This window comes from Sceloporus occidentalis, unplaced genomic scaffold (genome assembly GCF_023333645.1).
Source record: "Sceloporus occidentalis isolate IW3139 unplaced genomic scaffold, rSceOcc1.0.p SCAF_2, whole genome shotgun sequence".
NCBI classification, from domain to species: domain Eukaryota; kingdom Metazoa; phylum Chordata; class Lepidosauria; order Squamata; family Phrynosomatidae; genus Sceloporus; species Sceloporus occidentalis.
The window spans coordinates 248,398,750-248,417,881 of NW_028316982.1; the positions used below are offsets into that span (position 1 = coordinate 248,398,750).

The 19,132-nt window shown below is 38.2% G+C and overlaps 1 protein-coding gene across 8 annotated transcripts in view; it reads right to left on the reverse strand.

Moving 5' to 3' along the window:
* Positions 1-19,132, reverse strand: part of ZMYM2 (zinc finger MYM-type containing 2) — a 130,713-nt gene that overhangs the window by 73,424 nt on the left and 38,157 nt on the right. For all 8 annotated transcript variants that reach the window (XM_089512651.1, XM_089512650.1, XM_089512646.1 and 5 more), the window contains 3 exons: positions 14,145-14,430; positions 8,902-9,067; positions 8,139-8,351 (listed from right to left, as the gene is read on the reverse strand). In XM_089512651.1, the coding sequence (XP_089368777.1) occupies positions 8,139-8,351; positions 8,902-9,067; positions 14,145-14,430 (665 nt within the window). The remainder of the gene's footprint in view (positions 1-8,138; positions 8,352-8,901; positions 9,068-14,144; positions 14,431-19,132) is intronic.

Genomic DNA, 19,132 nt, shown 5'->3' on the forward strand with positions numbered 1-19,132 from the left:
GATTTTTCAGGCAATCTTTTGACAAAAACAGTCTGGAATCGGCAATAGAAATAAATTGAGAAATTCAGAGTTGAGATTTAAAGAGAAGAATCACAGGATCTGAACAAAAGAAGTGAAAGACATTGGGAGCAGAGTTCTAGACAGAGGTGCGAAGACTGGCAGTTTAAAGGACTACAGATAGTATGTGTGTATATTTAACATGTCACCCATCTAAAAGGCCTATTTTCTTTCAAAACTGCCACAACCAGTTTCAACAACACCATTAATCCTGGAACTTTCTTTAAGTCACAGTAAACCCAACATGTTACATGCAGTTATATGTTTAAAAAACTTCTGATAAGGTTGATTTTCTTCACCATACCAGTGTCTGTTTTTTTGTGTCCAAGAATTTACCGCATATTTCCAAGCTTCTGCATTGGCCTAACATATCCATGTCACATCTGTTTAAGTAGGCAAAGGAGCCTATATGCTGCATGTAGCCCCATAAGATTATTTCAGCGGTCCGTAGGCCCCATCGGCATTATTTTGCCTCAAATATCTTTTAGCCCACCCCAGCCATTGGCCCACCCTAGCCATTCTCTGACCATGAGAGCTCCCCCTCTTTTTTTCTTCTTCTTTTTTTTAGAACAGCGAATGAGTTGGAAACACTGTAATAGGAAAAGATATCTCCTATGGCTAAAAAATAAATAAAAACTAGGGTGAGACAAAAACATGGCAAAAATGTCCCTCATACTTTCAGAGGGCATTTGAAGGGAAAACAATCTCTTTCCAAGGCTGTGCAGCCTTCTAAAGTCTCCTGGGGGAGCAATTTGAGAGACCGCATCTCCCCATATGAACTTGCTAGAGCCCTAAGATTTTCAGGGGGAGGCTTTTTCTTGGTTCCACTACCATCTCAGACTCACTTAGTGAGGACACAAAAGAGAGCCTTCTCGGTGACAGCTCCCACCTTCTGGACTCCCTTCCATGGGAGGCTAGGCTGGCCCCCTTCCTTTTTGCCTTTCGCTGGCAAACAAAAACATTTTTATTTAAGCTGGCTTTTTAACAAAATAATCATGACAAGGTGATTTTATATGTGTTTCAGTTATGTTTAACTTTTTTGTATATTTTTATACTAACTCTGTACTGTTTTAATTAGATGATTTTAACTGTTTAAATTCTTACTGTAAGTTTTTAAAAAGTTTTTTATTTTGTGAGCTGCCTTGGGTCCTGTTTGGGAGAAAGGCAGCATAAAACTGAAATAAATAAATAAAATGTGGCCTTCTAAAAACATCCAATTTAATTTTTTTTATCACTGTACTGTAGCAGACTTAGAGAAGCCTACTCTATATGATAGGCCTGTAAGACAACTTGGGGATGGTTGATTCGGAGGAGTGAAACAGGAAGTGGGCTGGGGAGAAGATTTCTTCCTGCTTCTTTGTGCCCAAAGTACATCCAAATAAACTGGTTTTGTTTAGAAATGGCAGCCACTCTAGTTGTTCCAGCTCTTTTTTTCCCAAAAAAGAAAAAACTTCATTGAACCAAACTGAATGTCTTAATAGTGCAGGTTTGGGTCAACAAATGGGTTGTATGATAGTGATTAAAGTATTTGGGAATAGGAAGTTGAAGGTCAAAGCCACTTACAGACCATGACAATCTCTGAATGACTAGGACTACCAGCTTAACCTACCAAAAATCTTTATGAAGAGGTAAAGGATTTGAAAACTACATATTATATTAATCAAGGAGTTCCAGAATAAATTACCCATTTTATACATAATACTTATAAAGATCTTTATGATCAAGTGTATACAATACATGCTAAAAGACTTGTAAAACACAGCACTTTTGAAGAAGGAATATAATAAATACAAAGTTTAGTTTGGCAAGCAAAATAACTTCTGAAACAGAACTACAGTCCACTCTCGCTTTATGCGAGGGATCCGTTCTGGACTCCCCCACGTAAAGCAAAAAGCGCATATGCACAAGCACCATTGGATAGAATGGGGCTGGGCTCACCGCTCGGCTGTGCACCATTGTTTTTATTGCTGGGGGGCTTCAGCTGCCTATAATGAGCCCGCGTATGATGCAGACTCACTATATAACAGTGATATAATAGGAAAAGATTCTGGTTCTTACTGAATGCATAATTTTTTTTCTTATAAAAAGCAGTGTACAGCAGAGTATTCATTATATTAAGAATTCTTAGATTTAAAGAACATGTAATTAACTCAACCAAAACCTAACACTGACTTCCAGTACTAATATCTTCACCCTTTAGAACAGTGTTTCCCAAACTTTGGTGCTGCAGATGTTTTGGACTTTAATTCCCAGAAGCCCTAGCCATTTGGGCCAACAATCAGAAATTTTGGGATGTGAAGTCCAAAACATATAGAGGATCAAAATTTGGGAAACACTACTTTAAAAAATCAGCTACAAGAAACAGCAGCTCAATAATCCAGATACTTCAATGCTAAACCAAGACAATCAGTGTTTCTCTTCGTCACATTACTGTTTCTTGTGCCTCCGGACACCTTATAATTTCATTAGACCATTGCTTCCTAAACCAGTTTTCTTGCTGCAGCAAACTACTTTGCTCAAAATGAAAAACCTATTGCCACTACTTCAAAAAGAGGATAAGTTTTAACAGTCAAAACAGCAAAAGAAAAAATTAGAAGCAAAGAATTAAAAAGAAAAGTAAGAAGTATATCCCAAAGTATCAATCACCAAAGAGAAAGCAAACCAGGAATAATCAAGGCTGGCCTGGTAAAAACCGAACACTTCCAGAAAACAGTACTGGTTTATTAATAATATCAATATGAGACATCTCAGTATTCCTTACCTAAGAAAACACTATGAAATTGATGGGCTTGCCATAAGTCATCATGTGACTTGAAGGCACATGCACACGCACACAAACCATCTACACAGAAAGTCAAGCCTGCCATTAATTTACTGGATACAGGCATTAATATCTGTGTAAGAAAAACTGTACACACTTTAATTTGTGAAGGACAAAACAGCACATTTGCACAATGGACCAGATGGTATCCATACCAACTTTCCAGCATACTACTGGATTCCAGACATAGAAAACCAGAGTAAAATCTGTAAACTGTTACACATACCATATATACTTGTGTATTGCAAGTTGAGAAGTTTAGGTTAAAAAATTGACCCCCCCCCCCCAAAAAAAAACAACAACCCTGGGTCGACTTATACACAGGTCAATATGGTACCTGACCCAAGCCTCTCCCCAGCAGGGCTTCTTCCACAAGGGACAGCCCATCTGGGGAGAGCCTGGAAACGGTGACCGATCGCCCTGCAACCTCTCTCCAGATGGGCTCCCTCTGAGGGGGAAAGCCCAGCTGAGGAGAGGCTATGAAGGGCGACTGATCGCCCTGCAGCCTGTCCCCTGCTGGGCTGCCTCCTCAAATCTGACCCCTGAATTATCCACAGGTCATACCAAAACCCATAATTTTGGCCCTCAAAGTAGACTTCGACTTATAAACGAGGTTAACTTTTATTCAAGTATATACAGTAGAGCTAGTGACATGCCTTTTCAGACAGACATATTCACACGTATCTACAAAAGTAACTAAATAAGGAGCCTTTCAATGAACATTATGAGTATCACACAAAGAGGTCAGGGGAAAAGTAGCACATTTTGGCATTTATACAGCAATAGTATAGCATGGATAAACCCAAGTACCCCTCAATGATACGCATACAGATAAGCAATATGATATTTGTGTAACAAAAATGTATTCAGCCAAGATACACATTACCTGCCTCTCATTGTATCAAGCATGCCACACTGAATCATCTTAAGACCACTTTCATGGCATATCTAAGAACCTAGAACTTGGGAGAAGTTGCCCATCAACCCAATGCCCCTAATTACCTGGTAATTTGGAACACAGAAATACCAACATTTTAGACACTGTCTCTATCGTCCCCTCTCTATCTACCATGTTTCTGCTACTTTTGAACCTGAAGGCTGAGGAAGCAGTCTGCACTTGGCGTGTTTGTTCTGTAGACAAACTCCTATCAGAAATCTCCACCTTACCTCTTAGGGTAAGGACAGGTTCATCTGTCCTTCCACCCTTCTTTTTTCTTTCTTTCTTTGGATGCTGTTTGTTCCTAAGAAGTTAGCACACATTTGTTTAATATCATAAAGAGGAAAACCAAAGACATTTTCTCTTTAGTACCACTTTTAAAACTCAGGTCAGCCTTTGACTTGGAAGCTTTAAAAATCTCATGGGAGACAGGTTACAGTTGTAAACCGCTTAGACACTGTTAGTTCACTATGAAGCTGTATATAAATGAAGCTATTTGTTTGTTTGTTATTTTCCTTGAGTAACTGCCAGAATTGGTAGATTCCTGAACCTTCAAACAGTAAAAGAGATTTAAGAAAAGAGAAAAAAACTCTCCAACAACAATAATGGAGTAATAATGGACAAGTCAAGACATGCACTTGCCCACTAGTCAAGTACCAAATGTTGACTTGAACATCAACCAACTCTAGAAGTTTTAATTATATTTTATTAATGCTTTCTATCCCACCAGCCAGTAGATAACTGATTCAATCTTTAATTTTCTCACATTTTATTTCATACATTCTTAAAACTCTTCTGCATTAACCTATGTAATCTGGCTTATGTTAGTCATTTCTTACTTTTGTTTTTGGATTTTTTTAACACCAATGCCAGACTATTCAAATTAGCTCCCCAAAAACAGAGAACCAATATTTTGATTTAAGAAGAAAAGGCTTTACTACTACAGAACTCATGAGTCACGTATTACTAGTTTTCTTTCCAGATAAAGTCCTCTAACTGGAATACATTCCCTGGTTTAAAAGAAGAATGAACAACACAATGGGAAACACCCCGCAATGTATGGTCACAATATCCACCTTGAATCCCATTGTGGGAGAAAGGCAGGATATAAATCCTTGAAATAAAATAAAATAAATAAATAAAATTGTATTAAGCTACATGGCTCAATGGTCTGACTCAATATAAGACAGTTTCCTAGGTTCTCATCTGTGGATTAGTGCACTTTCAGATACCCCCTGAAAGTACAAACAGAAAACATCCTGCAACAGTTTCTAGAACTAATATTGTGATAGAAGCAATTTAAAATTCTGCTCCATTTTAATACAATAATGCTGAAATCAAGAGGTGAAGAGATAGAGAAATTGCTGTGCAGCAAATAGGTGTGGAAGGCAAACCTTCCACACTGCTGAGAAAAATGTCACCAACATGAAGCACTTGCAAACCTACTGGCTACATAGTGCTATTTTCTCTGCAGTACAGCCATCATACCAAGAAAGGAGATATGCTTTAGTTTAGAAGAGTTCAAAAGCATTTTCCCATATGGAAGCCATAAAGCAGGAAAACATGGCAGTCCATAAATAACATGAAAACTAGAACAGTGTTCTAGAAAAGCAGGTTTTAAGCACTGCCAAGTTAAAAATACACTATTCTGTGTTTATAAATGCTACCAAGAATAAAACTATACATGAAGAAGATACTAATGACCAAAGTGAAATGTAACTCAAGCAACTACTTCAAAAAAGTTATTTGTGAAAATGTATTTATTAGCAAACGTTAAGTAGGTAGGTACAATTATTGTGTGTATCAGTTCTGTTTTTTCCTACTACATACAACTCATATATTAGCAAAAAGCAAAAGCAGCAATTTTTTTTATAACCTACAGTGTTTAAGTGGAACTCTATTTAACTTCAGTTCTGAGCCAAACGTTTCAAAACAGATTATATATCCAGTGAGTGTATTTCTAATATTCTGGTAAGGTATTTAAACAAATTTATTTTAACAATATGAATAACATAATTTTAACTAGTCTAGCATATAGATGTATTGATTTTTAAAGTAAAAAGACTAAAAGCGTGGCTTAAGATGCAATTCATTTACATTCCTTTATAATAATTTCAAAAACAGACTACAACTATTGCATAGAATGCTAAACAAGGTCTATGATGATTATGTATTACATTAGCATAATGTAGATCCTCCTACATTAGCATCAAAAATAGTATTTAGGTTATGATTATATAGGCCCAAAGAGCCATTTATTTATCAGTCATACTAAACTAAGAATTTAAAGCCAAGGCACCAATTTCCCATTTTTTTAATTCAAGAACTTTAGATTAATCAATAAAATGCCATTTACAATCCAGTAGCACAAGCCACCTTTTCCCTACATATGGGAAGGAATATCAACATCAAACCTACATGCTTGCCATCAGTGGAACCTAGCAAACTGTATATAAAGCCAGGTACACAGTAATGTGCTGAAAGCTGCAATAGGAGGCCTGTGAGTATCTTCCACAGTAAGATCCAATACCCTTGGCCTTTCCTCACAGCTGCACATGCCTGCTGTTCTGAGAAAAAAAGCAGACTAGTCAGCAGTCCTAAGGAGTCAAACTTCTAGATTTCACTAAAGGATGCACAATGGGGTCTCCTACTGCAGATAACAGCTAAACAAAATTTTGGTTACTCAGTCAAAGGGCAACAATGAGAGAGAGGCCATAGTTGTGCTCTATAGTCATTACTTCCTAAATGGAAGAAGGATTCACCCAGTTTTATGTTTTGCATGTATGTAGATATCCAAACCCTCAACCTGCTAAATATTTATGTAGCTATCTTAAATGCTCCTATCACTGCTTAGAAATCGAGTATGAATTTAAGAATGTTCTAAACAAATATCACACCACCTTAGCCTCCCAAAAACATAAGAGAATGATATGTCAGAATAGAACAAAGCTTCTATACAAGTGAAGAAATGTACATGTCACAATAAACATGAAATACAGAGTTGTCATTTGACCACAATTCCATGTTCACTTGGAATTTCAGCAATGCATTATTGGTTGTGTGGGGAAATCCCATGTTATTCTTGTATCTTTTGGGTTCCTTCATGAAATCTTATTCAAGGCTTCTCCAAGTTTCTCCGTGGCTTCAGTGTATGCCTATCATTTTTAGTATCTTGAATAACCTATATTGCCCCTTTTGTATTGCTGTGTAATAAAACAACAAGGCCCATGTTACGTTTCTAGAAGTGCCATTTCCATATTATAAAAATAAATAAATAGCATTTTAATATTCAGAACAGGACTAGTTAAAACAGAAATAATATCTTTCATTCAGTATAAAATAATTGTCTCTATAGTTTAAAAAAAACCTGCTGCAATTACTTATTCAAAGAAAATAACAGTAAATTCTTCCATACAAACTGGAATAATCTAAAAATGCTTTGGTGAAATAAAACACTGGCCTAGACCCACATTACTGTATCAATTCAGAATACACACAAGGATGGTGATCAAAGAGAAATTCTCACCCCATCCTCTACTTTGCAGTCATCCTTCTGAAAAACCTATCCTGAAGGTCAGGGGAACACCTTGGGAAAGACACAACATATAGGCATGGGGTTCTATAGTGATTGGGATAAATCAGAGACAATTTGATTGGAGGCACATTGGTCCAGTTAGTTTCAATCAGCTTAAATTCTGTCCCAGGGTTATTATGGGAATAAATAAAAAACAAGCCACAATTAGCTGCTTGGAGGAAAGTAGGATAAAAAATTAAAATACAAAATTTGCTATTTGAAATACTGGTAGTTATATTTTCTCTCTGAGAGCCTGCTGTAAAAAGTTGTGACAACTTAGTTTTATACACTTATATTAGTTTTATTTGACATATGGGACAGGGGTTCACACTAACCAATTTGTCCCAGCACATTCATTTTCAAGATTCTCAAAGAGATAGTTATACAGGGAGGCAAACTCTGTGGGCAGGTTTTTCTGTTTTTCCCCCCCATGGTTTCAAAAAAAATTAGAAACTTCTAAGAAAACAGTTGTTGCCCTTTATGTAAAGATGAATCAAGAAATCTAGTTTTATTGTCCAGAGAAACATGCCATGACTCCTAATCAGTAAAGCCAGGCCATGGTAAACTGTGGTGGTATTACCTCAACAAACATGGAGTGTCTGTAGATCTTCAGTTTTACCTTCACTTAACAAGAAATATTCTTCTAGACTATCCTAAATGCACACCACATTTATCTAGAGGTTTCAGTACAACCTAGCTAAAGAATTTAACATATGCTATTAACTAAATGAAAATGGCAGAAGAGTTACCTGCTTGTATTCACTAACGCAGCTTTGGCAACAGAATCTTTTCGGCTCCCCATCAACCATAAGGATGTTGTTTGCTGCACCTTTACTGGGCAGGTATTCCCCACAATGCTCACAGCAATTCATGATTAAACCATTTGCCATACGATATCGGTTGAAGCAGTGGTCACTACACAGCTTATGGGTCATGTTTTTAAAGCTAACCTCATGACGTATCTAAAGAGTAAAACAAAGAATTTTACTATAAAAAGCCACATGCCAAAGGATAAGCTGTTTTATATTATCTGAGTCAATAACCACATACATTTAATAAAGCTTGAAGCTTTGTTCCATAAATGGAAAAAAGTTATCTTAATTTTTAACGATTCCTTTTTTTGAAAGTAATATCTATGGAACAAATTAATTTGCAAGTTATATTTCTGTCTCTGAATTGTATAATGATTAGTCAAAATAAATAATAATCTAAATAAATTCATCTCAATGATGACTGTAGCATAGACATTCACCCAAGAAACCTGAAGAAGTAAGTCAGGTATTTCAAATTTTGCTAATATCGGGCACGAGAATCTGTATGGTCAGTGCAAAAATTAAAGATCATATACTGAATATCAGTATATCAACAAAATTTTATATGCATCTGGTTTAACTACCATAAATCATATAAATCTATGAAAATAATAAGGTAAAATAGAGATATATTGGGGTCTCCCAAGTGAATAATAGTGATAATATTGTTTTACTGCATAAAGAGGGGGAGCAAACAAACCTCTGTTAGTTTACCACAGATAGTGCATCTTGACTTATTCAAAATTCCCTTCGAAGGATTCTGTTTTTCTTCATAGAAGGACAAGCAAGATGTACTGCAAAACTCCTGGAAGGACTCACTTGAATCAACCTGAGCAACAATGGTACCTTTCATCGTTGTTATGTCTCTAAAAACAGGAATGGCATCTGAGTATTTAGCAACTAATTTCATATTCACAGATATTACAACACTAAAAACTCTTGTATTTCCATATTTATATCACTTGAACTCAAGTCCGCATTTGATGTGCTAATTCATCAAATAAAGAGAGGAAAACACTTGATATTATTTATCAAGATATCCTTCACTTATATTTTCTAAAATAAAATATGAGTTACAAATTAAACCAGAGTATATAAACAGAAGTCAAAATGGCAGCCCAAAAACTCGAATACTGAGGCAACTGAGGTAAATGTGTCTTTGAAACATGTTTGCCAACTTGTGTATGAATCCAATTCCTTTCAGCTTGCAGAACTCAGCAATATACATTGAATATGTAGAAAGTAAGGGCTATCCACTGTTTGCCTGACACTTGCCCTTTCTGGATGATTAAACAGCAAAAGCCAGACTTGTGCTATGGTTAACCAAGACAATTAATGCCTGATTGCAGAAGGCAGGTATTCCTTCTTGCTTAAAGGAAGCACTGATAAAGAAGCATTCCCTTGACCAAGTAACATGGGTCACTTTTCAACTGGTTTGGACTACTGTAACACACTCAATGTGGGGCGGCCTTTCAAGAATGTTCAGCTGGTCCAAAAAACTACAGCAGGACTATTAACTAGGGCTGGCTACAGGGAGAACAGTCCTATGGATACGGAGGACAGCTAAAAAGACAAATAAATGCATACTAGAGTAAATCAAGTCTAAACTCTCCCTAAAGGCAAAAATGATAAATCTGAGAATGTCATACTTTGGCCACATCATGAAAAAACATGACTTGATAGAAGGCTTATTAAGGTAGAAAGGAATAGGAAAAGAGGAAGACCATATTCGAGATGGACAGATTAAATCAAGGAAGCCACAGCCCTGAATCTGCAAGACCTACTGATTAGGGTGACTTGGAGGTCTCTCATTGGTGGAATTGCCATACATAGATGGGGTCACCATATATACATTAAAGTTACGTAAATCATCATTTGTAATTATTTTTGTTTTCTTAATCCTCAACTGTAAACTTGCCTTTGCACTTCCATTATTGACTTTTCTTCAGTAAATGTTCCAAGTTCACTATTTTATCCTAGTAATTTGGTATGATCTGCATATCTTAAATTGTTGATGTTCCTTGCTCCCATTTTCATGCTTCCTTCCTCTGAGTCTAATCCTGCTTTACGTATGATATGTTCATATGTGGCACACTCTCTTTTTAAAGCCATAGTTTTTCATGATCTGTGCAAAGGCTTTGCTATAAACTATAAAGCACAGGCTGATTGGCTTTTGAAATTCTTTGATGTGTTCTCCAGTACCCAATTTATGTTTATAATATGATCCTTCTTGCCTCCTCCTTTCCTACACCCAGCTTGGACAGCTGGTATTTTGTGCTCCGTATATAGTAAAGTCTTTGTGGTAGAATTTTGAGCTTCACTTTGATTGCAGGGAAAATTAAAACAATGGTACTGTGGTTACTGCAATTTCTGGTTTCCCCTTTCTTGTGGACTGGAATGTATATTGAGTGTATTCTGTCTGTGGTTATTGCTATCCATATCTATTGCCTGATTTTAGTTAGAACTAGAGTAGATTATGTCTCTGTACACCAAAAGAGCTCTTTTGGGAAAGCCATGTGTTCTTGGTGATTTATTCCTTCCAAGTTCTCTGAGTGTAGCTTGCACTTAATTTTTTAAAATCAGAGGTTTATCCTCACATAGCTCTTCCTTGAATGAATCTGTCATCCTTTCATCTTTTTTGTACAGTTCTTCCAGGTATTGCTTCCATTGTCTTTTTATCCCTACTACTACTATTTCTACTTGTAATGTGTTCCCCTGCTAATCATAGAATATCCCCACTCTTGGTTTAAATTTCCCTTTGATTTCTCAGATCTTGTGGAAGAGGTCTCTTGTTCTTCCTTCCTCCCCCCCTATTTCTTAGCCTTATTACAGTAGTTCTCCTTGTCCCTATGCACAAGTCATTGGACAGTTGGATTCTACTTCTGTCACCTTTTACTTTTGCTTCCCACCTCTCCTTAACTGCTTAATCTGGATGATACTGATTATCAATTCAGTGCTGGCTATAATACATATCTACAATTGTTTACTGCAGCCGGCTGCAATCTTTCCTAAGTCAGTCTATTTTGGCATCTATGTCTTAGCCCAGGGTGGTTAAAACTTGGGGCAGCCACCCCTAATTTTTGACAGTCCATGTAGCATTTATGGAATCTGAGGGAACGAAAAATTGGCACTTGGGCCTACCACACTTTCCTCTGGCTTAGTTACAGCATGTCTGTTGTTGTTATATGTAATCAAGTCATCTTTGAATTATGGTGATCCTATGAATGACAGACTTCCAAGAGACCTTGACATCAACAGGCTTGCTCATGTTGGAAATTCAAGGTCTTAATTTCCTTTACAGAATCATTCCATATCTAAGATTGTCATCTCCTCCTATTGTCATTATCACCTTTTCCTATAGTAGATTACTACCATTTCTCTATAAGGGGCTATCTCTGAAATGCATACACTTTAATTGGCATAAAATGTGGCTGGACAAATAATGTGTGCATCAGAATCAGGTTCATATTACTTTAGTATGGAAAGGCCTTCGTTGGTTGCCAATTGCTTTTCACACTTAATAAAACATTTAAAATCCTGAACAGCATTGGACTTGGTTACTTCCAGTCTTTTTATGAAATAGACTGGTTCTTAAGATGAACAGAAGAGACTTTGCTGAGAACACTGCCACTGGCATAGACCCTTCTGAAAAGCATGCATGAAGGAACTTTCTCTTGTGTTGTTCCCAAAGTGCTGAATGCACTTATGTCAGAATTACAACAGGAACTTTCTCTCTTTGATTTAACAAAAGGTATTTTTAATCTTTGTTTCATCTCCTAATCTTTGGCCCTATTAAGACTATCCTTTTCATTCAGCTCTTGTTACTTTGGGCAATATCATTGTTTTAACCTTTTTTATGATTCTTAATAATGTTTATTATTGCAATGTTTTTGTCCCACCTTTCACTGAAAAACAGTGTTCAGAGCAGCTAACACACAACTAAAACTAGTTTAAATAGTAACACTTAATAATGTCCACTTTTCCAAAATGTTATCCCTCCCCCTCCCATGCTACATATATGTATCACAATTTTCCTCGGTCAGTATAAAGTTCATTAACGTCAGCCCCTACAGAGCCTGTCTCTATGAGCTCCCTTCAGAGAGACCTCCATTCCTCCCATGTTTTTCACTTCAATAATCAGGATGGCCATTAGTCTGTAGTACACACCTATCATCATCTCTCTGAGCCAATAAGAGTAGTTCACTGTACCTCAATTGTGTAGCTATACAGGCTATATCTCTGTTGCTTGAGCAAAACAATATAGATTACTGTATTTTCCAGCTTATAAAAAGACCCCCAACTTTTGTAGTAAAAATATAGAGTTTAGGATATACTCACCATATAAGACTATCCCTTTTCCTGTGAAGCCTGCAGCCGGCCTTGCGCACGCATGCCGGCTTCCAAAGGCCTCCGGAGGCCTGAGAAGCCGGCAGCCAGCAATAGGAGGGTGGCGGCGGCAGCACAGAACAGGCCAGGTAAGTGTGCCAGGTCGCAGGGCTCTCTTGTTGCCGGGCTTAACCCAACGTATAAGACAACCCTCAACTTTTGACCCAATTTTAGAGGGTCAAAAAGTCGTCTTTATACACTGGAAAATACGGTAGTGTTTATGGATACTGTGTGTCTATCACACACAGCATCCTGTTGCTCTCCCGGGAGTGATCATGGTTCAGCATTTAAAAGAAAATAAGAAAGCAGAGGAATGACACAATACCATGGCCAGGCTCTAATCTGGAAATGTTGCATATTGATTATCAATTCAGTGCTGGCTATAATACATGTCTACAATTGTTTACTGCAGCCGGCTGCAATCTTTCCTATGTTGGTCTAAGGCAGCATTCAAAAATATAGGATCACAGTTCTGTTCACAGAACAGATAGCTAAAAGAACAGCAGGCATGTACTAGATTCTCTCTGTAAATGTAAAATCTCCTCCCAAAAGATTTATGCAAGTTTCAGAACCACAAACACACTCAAAGAATTAACAATCAGGCAATCTAACCATCCAACATATACTAGACTAGATAGGTAATTATTGTTTTGATGGGTGATTGAAATAATAAAAGTTAGTAAAAACTGGTATGGCAGCATTCTTAATATTTAAGAAACATCTGATTTAAACGCTATCACTATCATATCATAACCAGAGTTGTCACCATACAGGGCACTCACTTCCAACAGTACTTACTTAAAACATTTGCAGCAGCAGGTTGAAAAATTGCATTCATGTTTTCCACAGTTCTCCCCAACTTTATATTTTCCCCTCCCTCCCTCCCTCCCTCCCTCCCTCCCCTTCTTTAAAATGAGTCTTCTGGCTTATGTGTCCATAAAACTGCAGTTAAAACTTTTGCTTAAGCTAGTTTTACCAGAAATGTAAGAAAGAGAATTCTGACCAAAATGCAAGTGTAAATAACAAATAATACTAGTAAGTTTCTCCCTCTTTACAATCTTCTAGCTTTGTTCAGAATTATACTATACATGGAAAGGAGTAATTATTTAAAGAGGGGGAAAATGTGTTTTACAACTTGACTCTACAAATAATGATCTAATAAAAACATAATAGCCAAATCATGGTTTGCCTGTTGTGAACAGGTTTCCGGCTTGCATACTTTTTTCTTTTGCCAAGGTCAAAACACAGTTTATGTCCCAAACAAAACTGAAAGCCATGGTTTAAGCAATGGATTTCAATTTTGTTTTGAAGCCAAACTATGGGTTTGATTACAGTAAGAAAGAGGAAGCTTGCAAGCATGAATATTGTTCACCAAGGTTATCACCGTTTTCACCATTACAACCTATCCAAGCTAATGCCAAGCAGAAATGCATACGGGTCTAGAAGTTCACAATACAGTTATGGATGGCAATGCAGTTATTCATGTCCTAAACAGTAAAAGAATCATTTCAGTAATTTTACTGACATAGATCAAGTAGTAAAAGATAGCCTACTTACTTTTTGCACATAACACAGAGTTTCTTTGGAGCTGGCTTATGTGAGAATGATGAAAGGCAAGTAGTGGAACAAAAGAGATGGACGGATCCTTTCCGCTGATATGCAGTCTGGCCCTTCTGCAAAGGTTTTTTGCAGTTAGCACATGTCACTTTCACCTGCTTAGAAGGTTGCTGTTGTGCAGGAGGCTGGAAGACTTGCTTCGGAAGGGATGCCACTGGTGACAGAGAATCCACACCTGGTTGTTTCTGATTCCTTGGAAATGAAGCTGACTGGGATATCCAGGAATCTTTAAGGGGTAAAAATGAATCAGATTAAGCAAACAATTGGTTCCCAGTTTGCCTGAGAACAACACACTTGCAAGCAAATTGACAGTAAGTACAATACTTCTTTGCTAGTACGACAATTCCTATCAAGGGCAATATATTCTATGCCACAATAGATTAATCACTGAAATGACAACAAAATCATGCCTTCCACATCTGCAATGATACTGCAAAATACTTTAAAATGTGAAGTGATGGTCTACTAAGAATAACATCCTTACAATATCTCAAAAAGTATAGGAGATTCTAACTCAATGCCCTAAGTTCAGTGAAAGCACGGGCTTTGTCTACAATACCCATTTCCAGTGATGGAGGATGGCAGTGGGTGTTAAGACTGATGCATCCCAGTCATATAAAGCAGGTACAACAGCATAAGGACCATGGGTAGCAAAGCATGTCCTGGCTATTTTTTCTGGGTTTCATAACACTGCCCTATCTCTGTTGAAGATCCACCCAAGAATTTGTGCTAAAAGATACCACGTTCTGAGATTAAAACTAGTGATGTGGATTTCTTTGGAAAAGTCCAATTTTCTGATATTTCTAAGTGATGTCAGCCATTTAGTTAAAATGTTTTATTCAAATACATTCAAAACTTTATGGGGAAATTATTTTACTGGAATATTTGTAATAATGTAAAGGGGATAATGTAAAGGGAATATCATATATTTCTCATATGTTTAACAAAAAATGACTTCATCTGAAAGATCACTTTTAAGGACATATATCCAAAGAGTTTAACTTCTTTTCCCAGATGTATAGTATCTTCAGCTTCACTCACACCCTGCACTACTTATCAGATCCATTTCAAGTCAAAAAAAAAATCAATTTAATACAAGCAGCTCAACTTTCTATTTCACAAAGGGAAAGATACAAATCTGTGGGCACAGGCAACTTATTGCATTCTGTCTAGACCGCTTGCATTTGTGACGACTGGGAAGCAAGACATTTGGCAAAACAGAAACAAGATTATCACTGTATTTTTAATCTGTTCATCTGATTTATCAGTGCTCATCTTCTTAAAGAAATAACTAGCCTTGCCTATTCTGTATTTAGTCCATCTAACATGACTTGATTGTAGTATAGCACATCAGACAACTAAAAATAAACATAAACAGATGGGCGGATGGATAGATAGGTAGAGGGAGGAAATTTTGCACACCACATCTTTGGAGAAAACCTCATGTTGCTTCTTGCTTACTCCTACCTGCCTTCCTTCTTCCATCCCTTTCTATCTACACAAAACAGAACTACAGCAGTTAATGTAATAAGGCTAGCATTCTCTTCATTAACCTCAGGAAGTTCCCTACCATTTGTGTATAGCAATCCTGCTGTTCACTTGAGACACTTGAAATTCCAACATAAGGGTTGACAATTTCTCAAAGAAAATACAGTCTGCCCTCCCTTTACGCGGGGGAACCATTCTGGACTCCCCCGCATAAAGGGAATTCCGCCTATGCTTGAGTCCCATTTAAAGGAATGGGGCTCATGCACGCAATGGCATGCGCGCACCATGGGCAGATGCCCCATTATTTCCTATGGGACGTGCTGTCCCTTCTAGCGTGGCTTTCAGCATATGCTGAAAGTCGCGTATGACGCGGGCGCACTGTACACTCATCCCTCCATATTTTCAGTTTTAAGCAAAGGAGGTTTGCCTTTGCTTAACTCTGAGGCTGAGAGTGTGGCTTGTGCAAGGTCAGGCAATGGGTTTCTATGGCTGAACAAGGATTGGAAGGAACCCTGGTTTCCAGAGTCCTAGTACAACAGACAAATAACTAAACCATGCTGGCTTTTCAAGGAAGACTGACTAGTAATTTAGAAAGGACTTTTTCAGTAAAGGTCTAACCACAACTTCTTTTAGAAAAGACAGGAAAGCCAGAAGTCTAAAACACTTTGGTAGCTCTTATCACGCCAAGAATCCTGTTCACATCCTCAGGCTACAAATCCAAACACATGGGATAAAAGGATCCACAGTATCTGCATCAGCTATAATCTCCAAGAACAAACTGAGTAATTATATCTGCAAAGGGTCATGCAAATTCCTCACAGTAAACTCCACTGGATGATTCTACAGTTACACTGATGGCAGAGAAGTCTGCTTTCTTTGCTACTACCACTGTTACAACATAGTCCTTCCAATGTGCTCTAGTTCAATCTGCCCAAGTTCCTTTGGACCTAGTCTAAGTTTTCTGTCATCAACTTTCTGATAAACCAGGAGAGTCTGCTTGGCTCCACTCTGTGGAAACTATTTTTGTCCACTGCCCTATACGGTTCTCCAATCCATAACTCAAACAGAACTTCAACAGGATCACATGCCGAGGTAGTAAGAAACTCAACAAGAGCTATCAGAAACCATTCATAGCCAATGATCTCCTGGGACAGACCTTTTTGATTGGCTTCCCAAACCTGCAGAGGCTGAGTCTCAGTGAGTCTAAACTCCACCGGGTAGTGTCCACCATAACAGAATTGTGGGAAATTTATCCAGTCCTAGATCACCACCATCCCACTGAGAAGAGAAAACTACCGTATTTTCCAGAGTATAAGGTGGCGGGGGATATAAGGCGACCCCCACGTCGCCCGCCAGCAGCATCCGTGGCCTGCCCTCAAGGGGTCTTGCGCCGGCTGGAGGGGGCCTCTCTGGAGGCCTGAGAGGCTCCAGAACCGGCCGGGCCGAGGCAAAGGGTCGGCCCCTTACTTCTCCGCACCGGGAATCCTCCGATCCTCCAGCAGCTTCAAAAGTCCACCTCGGAAGCCACTGCTGCCCCCCGGGATCCTCCGCTCCTCCAGTGGCTTCCATGGAGAACTTCTGAAGCCGCTGGAAGATCAGAGGATGTGCGGCGGTGGCGGCAGCACAGAGAAGTAAGGGGCTTTGCCTCGGCCCGGCTCTGGAGCCTCTTCCCCGCCGCCGCCTTTTGAAAAAAAATGGCGGCCGCAGAGGATCTTCTCAGGCCTCCAGAGAGGCCCCCTCCAGCCGGCACAAGTGCCAGCTGACTGGGAGAGGACCCAGCAAGGACCCCAGAGACAGGGAGGTGACTATGCCATTCGCCTGTCTCTGGGGTCAAAATCCGGCGCATAAGGCAGACTTAAAAAGTCGCCTTATACGCCAGAAAATACGGTAGGTCTAAAATGTAGCTTGCAGAATGGACGGGGCTAGATACCACTCAAGATAGAAACCATTCAAGATAGGTCATCATGGGGATTAAGCAGTGCCAAGCTGCTTCTGGCAGTGTGGCCTCAGAAGAAATGTTCTACAAGCATTCTGGACAGAGGAGGCTCCAGGACTAGCACAAATTAGATTAGCTACTAAAATTCATTTATAGCAGAGGTGAGAAAAAGTGTAGCTAGTCCATGGGCTAAATGTAGCCCCTAAAACTATTTCAAAGCCTCAGCGGGTCATAAAACCCTGTTTACTTTGACTGCACACTCTAGGAGATGGAAGGTAGATCTGAACAAATCTTGGAAAGAAAACCACATGACAGGTTTGCTTTAGGATCACGACAAGTAGGAAACAAGACACAAAACCACAAGATAAGGATCCTGCTCAAAGCCATGCAATGATTTTGCATCTTCAACAGTTACTATACTGCATCTACTTTAGACTGAAGAGACAATTTGCAGAGGTATGTGTGCAGTTAACTACTCCTTCAAAGTAATAGTAGTAGTAATTTATTTATTAATGCTTAGGTCATAGACCATTTGTCCTACTCTAGAAAATAATTCTTAACCCTTCCAGCAGTGATGCATACCAGAAAGATGGGCCTTCCATTAACGAGAACAGAACAAAGACTGGTAAAAATCCTAAGATACCAAGCCACAGTTCTTAATTATAAAAACAAAATGTGTCAATTGATAAAATTCTCAGTTTTGTCAAAGTACTGGCAGTGGGGACAAAAAGTAACCATCTCTATGCCATTCTAGGAGTTTTTGGGGCTAAGAGTAGGGTATAAATGCTCTAAATAAACAGAATAAATCTATTGCTTATCCAACACTAGAATTTTGTCTCAAAATGACCTGCATCAGTTTTAATATACATGTTTGTAAATGTATTTTATTCAGAAGAGTGAAACCAAGTTTATTACTAAATTTCCCACAATTTTAACAACCTCTGCAGTACTGGAATTCAGCCACACAGTGCAAAACACTTAAGGATGAGTACCTGTGCATGTCAGTCAGACTTTTATTTTAATTATTAATATTAGTCCCCAGAGCTATGAATGAAGATCAGTATTATAAGCTATAGATAGTATTTACAATACTATCTATAGCTTACAATAGAGTACAGGAGACATGTGGCCTTTGAAATGTTGCTGAACTACATCATGCTACATAATTTTCCACAAAGACTGTGGTTATATGTGTTGGGTGTTCAACAACATTTGGAAGGTCCAATTTACAGGAGCAATAATGCAGTTTGATGTAACAGACAGAGCTACATTACACACTGGTAAGATACAAGTGGATGATGAGATATGAAAATAGTTAAACAGTTTTTATATCTTGGCTCAGTCATAAATCAAAATGGAGAGTGCAGTCAAGAAATCAGAAGATGACTATGACATGGAAGGTCAGCTATGAAGGAACAAGGTAAAATTCTCAAGTGTATGTACGTATGTGTGTATATGTGTGTGTGTGTGTATAATTAAATACTAAAGTCAAGATTGTCCATGC